At 39.4% G+C, this 13771-nt stretch overlaps 1 protein-coding gene across 1 annotated transcript; it reads right to left on the reverse strand.

Annotated features, from left to right (window-relative positions):
* Positions 1–4645: 4645 nt before the first annotated feature.
* LOC134222426 (uncharacterized protein K02A2.6-like) lies at positions 4646–5281 on the reverse strand. The gene is made up of 2 exons (XM_062701575.1): positions 4921–5281; positions 4646–4851 (listed from the first exon to the last, which is right to left on the reverse strand). Exons 1-2 carry the CDS (start codon positions 5279–5281, stop codon positions 4646–4648), a joined length of 567 nt encoding a protein of 188 aa, XP_062557559.1.
* Positions 5282–13771: the final 8490 nt, after the last annotated feature.

The following is a 13771-nucleotide window of genomic DNA, read 5'->3' on the forward strand; positions in this document are numbered from 1 at the left end:
CTGATTTAAGCACCATCGTGCGCTTATAACGAATTTAGAAGTAAAACTTTGAAGAAGCGTGTCATATATGTTGCCAGTCTTACGTCACACATATCATACTATCATTTTAAACAATTTAAGGAACATCTGAAACAGCTGAGCGATGCGGAGCGCGTCCAAGCACTCATAAAGCAGAATATCAGCAAGAGGAATTCTTTTGTCTTGGACGCGTTCGCACACGCACTCGCGTGAGTATGTCATCGGCATAAGAGTGTTATCAGCAATAATTGGAATTTTATGGGAATAATTTTCTTATAAAGCAGATTAGCTATCCACTTAATTAAACAGTTATTATGTTTATGAATTATTTTATCTATCAAGGAAATTAGTTCTAGTTCTAGAACCCTTCACCATGCATTAGTTCACCTGATAGACCAGAAAATATTTCCCCGAGGAGTAAATTAATTCCATCATGGGAATGGTGATTCATAAAATTTAATTTTCGACAAGATACTTTACTGTTTAATTAAGTTTACATTAAGTTTAGTTCCATTCTATCCACTTGTCGGTAAAATTATTTTTTTCTTGAGAAACAAATTAGCAGCGTTATTAAAACGAGGAAAATTTTTGGTCGAAAATTTCCTCTGAGACGTCTTACTGGGATTTCCGAAGAAGTTTATCCTGGAACAGTAGTTCTCCCAAGGGTTCTTCCTGGGATACCTTGGTAGTTCGGTCCAAAATTCCATACATGATTTAACTTGATATTCTATCTAGACCTGTGCGCCGATTGAAATTTTATCGACGGTGAGGCGTGATAGATCATTTTCAGCCAGTGGCAGTGGCGTGGTGGTGATTGGCGGCGGCGTGAGTCAGCGTGAATCAATTTCGTGTATTATAAGTTTTCCGGAATTTATCTAGATGTTCCTGCAGGAATTCCTCCGAAAGTTTCTTCGGTAATTCCTACGGGAGTTTTTCCAGATATTTCTCTGAAAGTTCCTCCAGGAATTCCTCTGGAAGTTCCTCTAGGAATTTCTCCGCGAATTTTTACGAAATTCCTCCGAACATCCATTTTAAATTAAAGCCAAATATTTTTCCGTTCATCCTTCCAAATATACCCTCTAAATTCCATTATTTTCTCGGTAATTTCTTCAGCAATTCACTTAGGAATTATCTTAGAAATTTCCACATCCCTTTTCCCAGAACTTCCACCAGAAAATCATTCAGAAACTCCCATACAAACTCCTCCAGGCATCCTCTCTGGAGTTACTCCAGAAATTTCATCAAGATCTCTTCATTAATTACTTCGAGGTCTTTCCGGAAATTCTCATTGAATTTCTTCAGAAACTCACGTGGAAGTCCTTGATACTCACGCCCCAGAAATTCCTCCAAGAACTCTCCTGGAAAATTGTTTTTTTTCTTCGGGAATTCTCTTGGAAATTCCTTGCAAAATTCGTCTGCAAATTCATCTGGGTACAAAAATTAAATTTCGTCAAAACCAGTGCTGGAAATACTCGCTTCACGAGTAAGAAAAGAGTGTAATTCGCGCGAACCCACTGCCTGCATTTTTTCAAGCGCTTGCTTTGTTCGCGAGTACGGGCAGAGCAAAGACAAAAAGCAGGACAGTATTTTTTCGCGAGGAAAAAAATCACGATCACGAGTATTTGTGGTTACTTCGAATAAAATGGATAAATTTTACTTAAGGTGATTATAGAATGAAGCCAGAAATCGGCCATTTTGTAAACCACGTGCTTTTCCAATATTTTTTTCAAGAGCACGAGATGAAAGAACCATGACGCGTATGGGGCTAAAATAATGGTAGATCGTTTGCTTAGTTATGCTGAACAATCATAATTTGATTTTCGGCACTGTACGAAAACTATTACGCCAGATTTGGGGTTTTGGAAATGTATGTAGATAATCATGTGGTGAATTTGTAATTCACCACGGGCTTCATTCTATAATCACCTTAACATAAACACAAAAACAAATGTGTTCTCACATCCGTGAGAATCATGTTCCGAGGTTGGTTTATGACATTTGGCAAATTAACCCAAATGACTCGCGAAGCTCTACGAACATTTTTCGGGGTTCGCTTTTCTGTTTTCTCTGCGAGTAATAGGTAGGCAAGAAAAGGCAAAACAAGTTTTCCCGAGTATTTTGCATGGCCTAATTCTTGTTTTGTGAACAAGGTTCACAGATTTCCACCACTGGTCAAAACTCTTTCGGAATTACCTACAAAAATTCCCCTTAAAATTCCTCTGAAAATTATTTAAGGGATTCTCCCGGAAGATCCTGCAGCCATTCTCAAAATTTCTACGGTACTTCGCTTAAAATTTCTATAAAAAATCATCCGAGTATTTTCCGAGATTTTTTTCCATGAATTCGCAGCAATATCTTAAAACAACAACCCCGAAAATTCTTCAAGAATTCTCACACTTTTTATTCCAGAAATTCCTCCATGTATTCTCCCAAAAAATCCGTTAATAATTTCCCCGGAAATTACTTCAAGAACTTCTTCAGAAATCTCTTTTAAAGTTCCCCCGAAAAGTTATTCAAGAATTATCCGGGATTTCGTATCGGAATTCCCACAGAATTTTCTCAAATTATTCTGCAGAAAATTCCTTCAAAAACTGCTCTGGGAAGTTCCTTTTTCAGGAAGAATAGGAGTATCCGAAAGGATTTCCTGAAGAATTTCCTAAAGTAATTTTTGAAAAAAATCGCGATGGATTTCTTGGTTTGAGTTTAAGTTTCGAAAAATCTTGATGGATTTACCTATGGATTTCCTGGAGATATTCTCGAAAAAAAAATCCTAGAAGAATATCTGAAACAAATCTAGGATAAATATGAAAATAAGAAGTTTTTTGAATGAATTTCCTAAGGAATTTTCAAAGGAAAATATTTTTGAATGTCAAAATAAATTTCAAATAAAGTTTTAAAAAAATTTCAAACTAAAATACGGAAAAACTCTAGTAGAAGTTCAGAGGGTGTTCTTGGAGTAATTCCTTAGTGTCCTGAAGAACAAACCCACATTTTCAGAAAAAAGTATCTTTATGTTTGGCCGAGAATGTGTTGAAAAGTGGCTATGTTGCCAAAAATTATCCCACGTCGCACTTTTTGGCCAGAGATCCACGCTAGTTCAACTAGTTCAGTAGATCAACATCCAATGATTTAGATTTAAATACTTTATCGACAGACACCACCTCAATTCATCAAGCTGATGTGACGCTCAGTGTTCTCAGAATATACATCTGTTACAGCCTTTCAGTCCATTATTGTCTGTTTTTGCTTTGTAGAAGCAAACTATCAAAATCTGTACGGATAATTTGCAGACACCCTGTATGTACGAGAAAATTAAAATAAATTAGAAAATTAGAAATCAGTTTATTTGTTATCTTTATACTCATCTTAGTGTAATGTATTTATGTATAAAATTACGAATCATAATGAAGATTCCTCCTAATCAACGCGATGCGTTTGTTGCTATAGCTAACAGTTTGTCGCTTTGGTGAGGAAGCGTCAATGGAGCCAATAGAATCACAACGACAGTGACAGTTAGGGACAAGCTTAAAGCTTTTCATTTACTTAAAATCTATAGGTGGAATCCATAAAATACGTCACGTAAAAATGTTGTGATCCACCTCCAATCGTCACTTTTTGTAGTTACATGCATAATTATGCATGATGTGTAACATATTTTTATAACGTTACGAATATCACGTAATTTATGGATGCTCCGAAGCATTAACATACAATATTTCATAAAAACAATAGCCTCACATTTGCAAGGACGATAATTTTGCGCAATGCTACATGTAGGCACCATTTCAAGAAAAATCTTAGTCATGCTGGTCCGTTGTGTACTATATCAAATATAAATTTGCTTAGAATACAGAGCCTTCTATCGAAATTTTGGCTTCCGAGAGGTTTTATAAACATTACACCACTCCCAAATAAATAGAAAGGCAAAAACAATTTTTTTTGCTCAGTATTTTTTTGCTTCGATAGTACGTACGCTTCGATAGTACGTACACTAAAATTACGGAGGTGTACGTACTATCGAGGTATGCCTGTATTTCGATTTGAAAGAATGGTGAGATTGATTGAAAGTTACTGTCGGATCATCAATAAAAACAATAACTCAGAAATAGTCGTACACTTTCTAAAGACATTTATTTTCCGACCGTCGAACTTGACACCATCTTTTATTCTAACCTTTTTGCATCTCGATCTCACTCTCGTCGTCTCTCGGTGTTTCCACGTTCATTCGCTAGGGTTACCAGTGCTGATCTACTTTAGTATTTGGCCTATCCCCGACATCCCCCCTTTACTTTAAACGTCGTATACTGTGTCAGTGTGGTAATCCTTCAGATATCCTGGTCTCCGTAACATCCGCAAACCTCGATTCGATCTCATATCCTTTCGTATTCCACTAAATTCGGCTCCCGCTTCATTTCTGTTATTTTGTTTCGAAGAAAGGAACTCAGTTGGTACATTGCCAGATAAATCATTGTTTGATGAATTTTCCGGTACAGGAGTGGCTTCAGATGCGCCACATTTCTTTGCAGCACTCGTCCTGAAGTATTAGATTTAACCGTTGCTTCTGATCCTACTAGTTTTGTCACTGTATACTCTTCGGGTGCAAATGTTTTCGAGTGATTATTCTCATTCACAGCTCGTTCCACCACAACAGTATCCCCTCTGAAATATCTGAGGTCTTTGCATGACGTTTGCCATCCGCATAATCAGCATCTTTCTGTTTCCTTTCCCTGTCTCTATCTAATATCTCCTCCTCCTCCCCATTGGGTTGTTCACTGTAGCTGGGTAGCTTATCTCGGAACAATCGCTTGAACATCAACATTGAAGGTGCCACCCCTGTTGTTGCGTGTGGAGTTGAGTTATACATTAATAAAAATGATCTTAGGTCCCACATCCAATCCGAACTTGCTGTCTGTTGACTTATCTTAAGGTGTTTCAATATTGTTTTGTTCGCCCGTTCCACTTCACCGTTAGCTTGTGGCCAGTACGGCGTTGTTTTCCTCAGTGTTATACCATATTCATTACAATATAAACGCATTTCCTCGCTCACAAACTGTGGTCCATTATCCGACCTAATAGTTTCAGGCACTCCAAATCTGCTAAAAGTCTCATGCAGAGCCTGTACTGTGCGTTTCGCCGTTATTTGTTTCATAACAATTGTTTCTGTGAATCTACTGTAGTAGTCCACTAGCACGAACAGTGTATGGCCCGAAGGGAGTGGTCCCATGAAATCAACCGCTATATCAACCCATGGTTTCTCGGGCATTTTAGTACTCTTTAAAGGCTCCGGTGGCCCAAGAGAAGAAACAAGTATACACTGCTTACATTTCTTCACAATTTGCTCAACCTGCTTGTCGATGCACGGCCACCAAACTTTTTGACGCAGGCGACGCTTCATAGCCGCAATCCCCGGATGCGCCTCGTGAGCCACACTTAAAACTTCTTCGCGTAGTTTAAAAGGAACCACCAGTCGACTACCTCTTAGCAAAACACCATCGAAACTACAAAGCTCATCTGCATACGGTTTGTATTCTTTTTGCAGTCCTTCTATTGACCCTGATTGAAGACACCTTAGTACCTGTTGAAGCTCCTCATCACTAGCCGTTTCTTCCTTAACTTTTTGTAATGTGACTGCGATGGGGACTGATTGTGCCACCACATTCCGAATGTACTCCTCTCCTTTTTCATCAAAAGGCTCGGGAGATTGTTCGCACAGTCTCGAAAAAACGTCAGCAAGGTTGGCAGACCCTGGAATGTGCTCAACATCATACGAATAGTTTTGTAGTTTTAGAACCCATCTCTCTATTCGAGCACAAGGCCGAGATTTTGGACTAAATAGGAACTTGAGAGCCTTGCAATCGGTTAACAGTGTGAATTTTACTCCCAGCAGGTACAAGCGAAACTTCTCTACGCCCCAAGCAAGAGATAATGCTTCTTGCTCTGTTTGGAAATACTTCTTCTCCAGGTCAGTCAAAGCTTTGCTGGCGTATGAAATCACACGACTTGACCCTTTTGAATCTTCTTGAAGAAGTACAGCTCCTAGTCCTGTTGCGCTAGCGTCCGTCATAAGCTTGGTTCGGTCTTTAGGATTGAAAAACCCGAGATGATGTATTTGTGATATAGCTGTTTTGATTGAGTCAAACGCTAGGCTTTCTTTTTGTGTCCATCTGTACGGAACTCCTGACCGGAGCAGGTGCCTCAATGGTTCAGTTTTCGATGCGAGATTTGGAATGAATCGGCCAACATAACAAATCATCCCCAGGAAACTACGAAGCTCTGATATATTCTGTGGTTCCCGAAAATTTTGAATTACGGAAAGTCTATCTTCAGTCGGTCGAACTCCGGAGATTGATAATTCGTGACCAAGAAATTCTAAGCATTCTACACCGTATATGCATTTTCCCTCGTTGAGTAGAATGTCATATTCCGAGAACCGCTTTAACACCGCTGCCAATCGTTTATCATGTTCCTCTTTACTAGAGCCGAACACGATAGTGTCGTCCAGGTATACGATAACTCCTTCGAGGCCAGCTGTAATTGTCTCCATTGTTTTCTGAAATATTTCAGGGGCACAGCTGACCCCGAACATCAAGCGTTTATACCTAAATGTGCAAATACAAACATATTTTATGCATACAAATTCAACTTTATTGAAAATCAATATAAAACGAAAACACTTATTTTTGTGTTTTAAAATACGCAGGTCTACCTGTATAGTCCATACTTGGTGATAAATGTTGTAATCGGTCTTGACCTTTCGGACAGCTCCACCTGATAATAGGCATCCTTGATATCAAGTCTGGAAAACAGTACTGCCCCCGATACTGACGACAACAACTCATCTACAAGCGGTAAAGGGTGTGTTTCCCGGAGGACCGCTTGATTAGCCCGTCGCATGTCGACACAGAGGCGAACTTCTCCGGAATCTTTAAGCACGGGCACCACAGGTGACACCCATGGTGATGGCCCTGGAGCAGGCTCGATGATGTCGAGCTCTAGCAGTGTTCGAAGTTTCTCCTCAATCTTTTCTTCCATCGCAATTGGTGGACGTCGATACGGCTGTTGCACTGGCTGTACTTGGTCGTTGATCGGTATTTCTACCTCCACACCTCGCAGTTTTGGAAACGGGCTGCAGCGTTGTGTGTCGATTGCTTCAATGTCATATCCAACTTTAAGAACTTGTAGGTCCTTGGCTGTTTGATCACCTAACAAGCAGCGTTGACCATCCTCAACAACATAAAATTTCGCTCCCACTTTGTTGTTGCCTGCTTGGATGTCGGAGGTGAATGATCCAGCCACCTTCAATGGCTGCTTGGCCCCGTATGCCATAAGTGATCTGTCAATTTTAGTAGTAGCATCGCTAACATTCACTCCCGCTTAATGTTAGCATCTGCGCCGGAATCGATCGTCATGGGGATATCCACTCCACCTACCTTAAAGTTGAAAACGTTTCGACCCATCGCATAAAACACAAAATCTTTCGATTGACCGTCTTCAATCTCCTCCTGCACCGCGCGAATACGTTTGGCTTGTGGTTCTGAGGAATTGTCATTGGCACGGCGCTTAAACCCTTGCCTTGCAGCATAGCATCTCTTTGCCCAGTGACCGAGTTTGCCACATGCCGCACATTTAGTCTGCTTTGCCGGACACTCGATGCTTCCTTGAACATGACCTCGCCGACCGCAACCGTAGCAATTGAAATTGTTCTGTTGGCGATCAGACTGCTTCCGATATTGAAAACCAGGTGAGTTGGTTGCTCTTCGATGAGTAAACGAACGGAAAGGCGGTTTTGCTACAGAATGAACTTCGAATTCAGGTCTTGTTTGTGTATTGGGTTTTACCAGCTTCTTTGACTGATCCCACGATTCAGCCATACTGGTTCCTAACGCAACGATCTCCTCAAGCGATCGATCTCTCTGAAGAAGTTTTGTCCGAAGTTCCTGCGACTTGCATCCTTGCGTGATGCGATCAGCAATTAGTTCGTCCACAACGCACGCATTGTAATTGCACCTCGAAATTTGCTTTCGCAAACGCATAACGAAATCCGTAAATCTTTCTTCAGGGTTTTGTACAATCTGATGAAAGATGTGCCGCTCATACGTCTTGCGACGGAACGGTTCAAAATAATCATTCAGGCTTTTAATTGCAACGTCGTAATATGGTGGATCATTCGATACATGTGGGACTTGATTAACCCCGGGCAAATGGCGTAACAATTCCTGAAGTCCTGGCCCACCAAGATACGCTAATTGCGCACGCTTATCGCGCTGTGTTTCGACATTTTGAGCAAGGAAGAACGACCCAAATCATTTTTCCATAATTCCCATTCACCAGGAAGACTGCTAGCTTCCGAAGAGACATCGAAAGGCTTAATGCGGCTGTATGATGACATCCTGTGAAACATGTTTTTTTTTTTTGCAATCAAAGCGGAATACGCCATTTAGAAAAATATAATTCTAAAAATTGTGAGTCAATGTGGTCCCAATGTTTTTCATCACATGTATATAAATATAAATAACAATACTACCAAGTAAAAAGGGTAATAAAACACAAGGATTTTTCTAATTTGTTTATTTGTACGTCCTTTATATAAATATTAGCAGCAAAAGCTATTTCAATGACCGGGATTTTACTCCTTTTCGCATGGAAAACCCATACATTTTAAATAATATAATACGTTTCCTGTATTTCATTATTCCATATGCTCTACTGACCATCTTTCGGTACACAACCAGCAATATATCACATGGTACACAACCATAACGTGGTACATAACCATGACGAGGTACACAACCATCTCAAAGGTATATCACAATTCAGATACCAAATCGCTAGGTACACAACCTCTATTTAGGTACACAACCTTTCAAATTTCGTTTATCCTTCCAACGTCAAAGCAACATTTAGGTACATAACCATCGACGCGAAAACAACATTACACCATTTTATGTGATACACAATTTTCAGCTAATTCGACGGTTACTTCCGTTTTCCGTTCCGGTACACAACCTTCCACCAGTTCTTTCTCAGTAAAATAAAAATTCTTTAGTGAAATACAAGTATAGTTACTCACCTGCACTGCCGTTCAAATACTGGTTTAAAACTGTGATCAATATTATTATATCATCCTGCTAAAATACTCATTTCACCGTGCCAGATTACACCCAACAATAATACAATTTTATATATGTATTTGATGTTTGGCAATGAAAAAAACATTGGGAACCACCACTCACTGTATTCTTTCGTTCATTTCTATTCTTCTATTCATGTACTCACATTGCTTCCAAGGCAAACCTAACCTCTCTGGGCCTCCGCCCTTTGATGATTTCTGAACGTCGAAACTCGATTATCTCTTGTAGCACAGAATAAAAACTGAGCTGCCGAAGCAATTATAACCTCACTTTATTTTTATGGGCTTGGGTGTTCCGCCCTTCCAAAACCGACGCGAGTGAATTTACGAATCGTTTTCCTTTTTCGTCCTACTAATGCACTTTTCACAGGTGAAACAATTTTCTCACTGCACTCCTTTTTCTTCCTCGTCGCCAATTATGTCGGATCATCAATAAAAACAATAACTCAGAAATAGTCGTACACTTTCTAAAGACATTTATTTTCCGACCGTCGAACTTGACACCATCTTTGATTCTAACCTTTTTGCATCTCGATCTCACTCTCGTCGTCTCTCGGTGTTTCCACGTTCATTCGCTAGGGTTACCAGTGCTGATCTACTTTAGCATTTGGCCTATCCCCGACAGTTACGTTTATATGCATGCTCCAAATATGTGCATGAAAATACATTTAAAATCACAACATATTTTTATCTGTGATTGCTTGACGGAACTATTTGGATTCACAAAGCTTATAAATCTTTGGTAAGACCATTTGTTAGAAAAATATAAAGTAATTAAAATATGATTTTACCTGTTATTAAACTATGTTTTAATTTTAATTTAAATAAAGTTTATGAGATTTTGAACTCCACGAATGAACTGAGGAAAATTTTGATAATCCTTTACTTCAATTTCTAATTGGCAGATGTTAAGGAATATTAAAATTAAAGGGTGGCCAAATAATCTCGAGCAAAACAAAATTTGTTTCGACGGATAAACGGATTTAACAATCATAATGTACTTTCTAGCAACGACGCGCTCATCGCTCATTATTCTCCTTGACGTTGAGAAATATCAAACATCATAGTCATGTGATGAAACTGAAGCTGTTCACTATCTTTCTCACCGTAGGGCATTACTCTCGCAGCAGACGTCCCTAGCAGCACGCGTGTTGCACATGGGTTACGACAACTCATATGTGCCCAGGTTTTGCCACTGTAAAGTTGCTGCAACCATTTTTTCCTGGCATGTGCTGCTCGGGGTGGTTTTGATACCACTACATACTCATAAATTCTGTCCTTTTTTTCTTGAGGTTCGCTTATCACATTTTAAGAAATTCCATTCCTGAAGAAAAAGATCATAGTTGACATGAATCGGAAATAACCTCACGATTTTCACAACACACTTGGAACTTCTTGGGTGCATATTTCCCAAATTTAATATATTGCTACCAGATTCACATTTGATTTGGTTGATCATGAGCATGATGAGCGTGCATTTCGTAGTTGCTACTCCGTAATTGACCAGAGCAATCACAATTGCACAGAGAACCAATGGATGAAAGCATGGGCTTTGCTCTCCAACCTCAATGTGCACAGTCCGAGAGATCTAGTATATTAAATGGTCGATAACGGCACTGGCCACGTCCTCACGGTCATGGGGGTGGGAAGAAATTGATGATGCAGTCACTGTAAGCCGAGAACACCTCTGCACTCGCCTCGAGTTCATGCGGAATTTTATTGGAATCTGGGGGTTAGGTTTTTATGGCATAGGTTCGTCTTGGTTAACGGGTTGCCAATGTGGTAGTGAGGAAAGGGTGGTATATCTAAACTAAATTGGACGACAGAAACGAGCTTTTTCGCTCATATCGAACCGCTAGAATTTGTCAAATATAACCGCTAGAACTAGTAAAGATGTACGTAGAGGATAGAAGATGGAAACGGTATGAAAGCCCATTTCCAGTTCTAGCAATTGCTACAACATGAGAAATTTATGGAAAGATACAAAGTAGAAGAAATGTAAGGGGCCTGGTATTGAACCCACGACCTTCTGCGTAAGAGGTAGAAGTAGTTGGCATATGACACCCAAGTCCGTTTTCACATTTATTTGGTTGATAATAAAAGGTACAAATAATTTTTAATTTGAGCTTTTTTACAACAGGCAATGCAAAAATAGTGACTTTAGTGACCATTTTCTGTAAAATAGTGAATTTAGTGGCTTTTGGATGCAAATAGTGACTTTTTAGTGACTAGACTCAAAATAGTGACCAAGTCACTAAAAAGTAACTCGCTACCAGGCCTGTCAGTGTGTTTTGCTGACAGTTAGCCATGAAGTAGGCAATATATATTGAAGTTTCTAAAAAAAAAGTCAAGAGCCGTAGTACTTCAGTCAAAATTCAGCAAAAATTGAATTAAAACTCATCAGGAAACTAATGGTCGGTTCACCATATAGTGGGTGAACCCAAAAATTTGGGCCAATGCATACCATGCACTTGAGTACATATGTCGATTTTTAAAAATAAAACAATTTTTTTCGCCGAAATTTCATCAATGGCTTTCAAAGAGGATTAAAATGTAGTTCCATTCCACTTGTTATTTCAAAATGTTGTAAGCTTAATTTCCAGAAAAATTAAGGTAAGCGAATTAATGTCTATGTGAATCGTAATACTGTTAAAACGACGCTCGGTGGTCTAGTGGCTACCGCTTCTGCCTTATAAGCAGGAGGTCGTGGGTTCAATTCCAGGTTCGTCCCTTTCCTACTTTGTGTTTCTATATTAGTTCTTTCTGTGTTTCACGCTCTACCAGAACGATTCCTACTGTTAAACCTTCAACACTAACAATCCAAAAACCTCCCATGGCACCTATGAGAGGTCGTAGAATTCTCTGCATCTTTCTTAAGTAGGTGTCCAACTAACCATCCTTTCCGTTCCTCAGCATTCACAAGGACGTGGCCAGGAAAAATCTCGACTATTGGAGAGTGCATTGCTTCCATCTAAAAGATAGCGATTAGTCCCAAATCAATATCTGTGGTAACGGATGAAAGTGTTGCTACTCTCATACAATAGTCTTGGCTTGTACCACCTTCGAATTTGTGCGAAATGTACTAATGTGAATCGTAATACTGTTAAAACCATTTCAGTCCAAATGGCTTGTAGAAGTTTCAAGCAGTTTAAAAGATATAATTTGTGTATCCGCATACAAAACCAAAAGGTCGCATGAAATCCGAAAAATCGTAAAACAAAACTCGTAGGGGAAGGTGGGGAGACTTGATAACCCCCTGTTTTATCGAGAACTAAAAAAGTTTTGTTCACGCGTATTTTTTAGTATACATAGATCCTCTTGACAAATGACCTTCATGTGATGAGTTATTTTTTGGATTGACAACCTTATTTATTCTGCAGGGCGGTTTGTATGTCTTGACCTTCCTAAAGATTTTTTTATTGGCTACTCAAAATTTGAACAACTTTTCATAACAATTATTATTATATTTTTGTCTTTATTTCAGAGGCTTCCAGCCCTAGACTGGCTCACCTCTTACATGTTCTCAGACTTCTAATTTGTTGTAGATTTGACAAATTTGATGAAGGGTTGACAGGAGAATATATTGCGTAGATATCATAGAAAGGGGATCAAGTCTCCCAAATGTTGGCCAACCAACTTGGCTTGGCTTATTGGCACATTGGCACATGGCTTTGTTCTCTCCGAGGCAGCCAAGTTGGTTGCGACGAGACTGACGCAATGAGAAAACAGAACTGTGCAATAAAAATCCTTTTCGACTAGATGCTGATGTCATATTAGAAATTTGGAGACAGTACTGGTCGATAGAAAATCCTTCCGCACGCGATGGCATATGAGCAAATCAAACCACCTTCCTTTTGCCAGTGGAGATATATCAGCTTCCACACTGATATTCTTCCCTCCCCCTTCATACGGGAGCTTGGCAGAAGGATGGTCGTGTGATATGTGCCATCACAAATATTGCCCTCCGCTCGCTTTCAAATCGACTTCTATAAAAACATTCTTCCTGCCTGCCATATTCTCACGGAACTATCAATTCTATACTTTCGCCTCTAATTCTATCATGAACATGTACGTCTAAGTTTGGAAGATGATATTAGCATTTCCATATCATTAACAAAATAATATTTCTCAGTTAATATGATATAAAATTGCTGCTCAATCAAAGTTAATTGCCTATGTTCCGGGTATTTGACCTCCCGACTTAATCTGGTAATCTGGTAATATCAACGCACCCTCTGACCATAGCCTATCTGCGTTGTATTTAAATACCGCTGAGCGATACGTCTACTGGGCAACACGTCCGGTGTGCACTGCACTAAGATCTCCTTAGATGCAACCGGACCGAGATCTTACTCAAGGCTCCGAAGGGTCCCATTTCGCTGTGATATGTTGCCATAAAATAGTAATGTATGCACTTGCTTTTCTAATCTACGGGAATATTTAAATTTACTAATGATATTGATTATTCACGATGTATTTAAATATGTGGCAAGTCAATTCATTCACCGAACAGATTAGAACGAGCTCAGTGCAATTAAAATATAAACGCAATACTTATCTGCAATTCACAGAGGATGTTGGGATTGTCCTTGAAGTATTCTCGTTATGAACACAGACTTCCTG

Source organism: Armigeres subalbatus, chromosome 3, assembly GCF_024139115.2.
Source record: "Armigeres subalbatus isolate Guangzhou_Male chromosome 3, GZ_Asu_2, whole genome shotgun sequence".
NCBI classification, from domain to species: domain Eukaryota; kingdom Metazoa; phylum Arthropoda; class Insecta; order Diptera; family Culicidae; genus Armigeres; species Armigeres subalbatus.

What these genes read in the sequence shown, in the direction of transcription:
- LOC134222426 (XM_062701575.1), bottom strand. Translation starts at nt 5,281, where the DNA reads ATGCCCGAGAAACCATGGGTTGATATAGCGGTTGATTTCATGGGACCA. An exon ending in GATAAGTCAACAGACAGCAA is followed by an intron (nt 4,852 to 4,920) that starts GTTCGGATTGGA and finishes ACGCAACAACAG; the next exon opens with GGGTGGCACCTTCAATGTTG.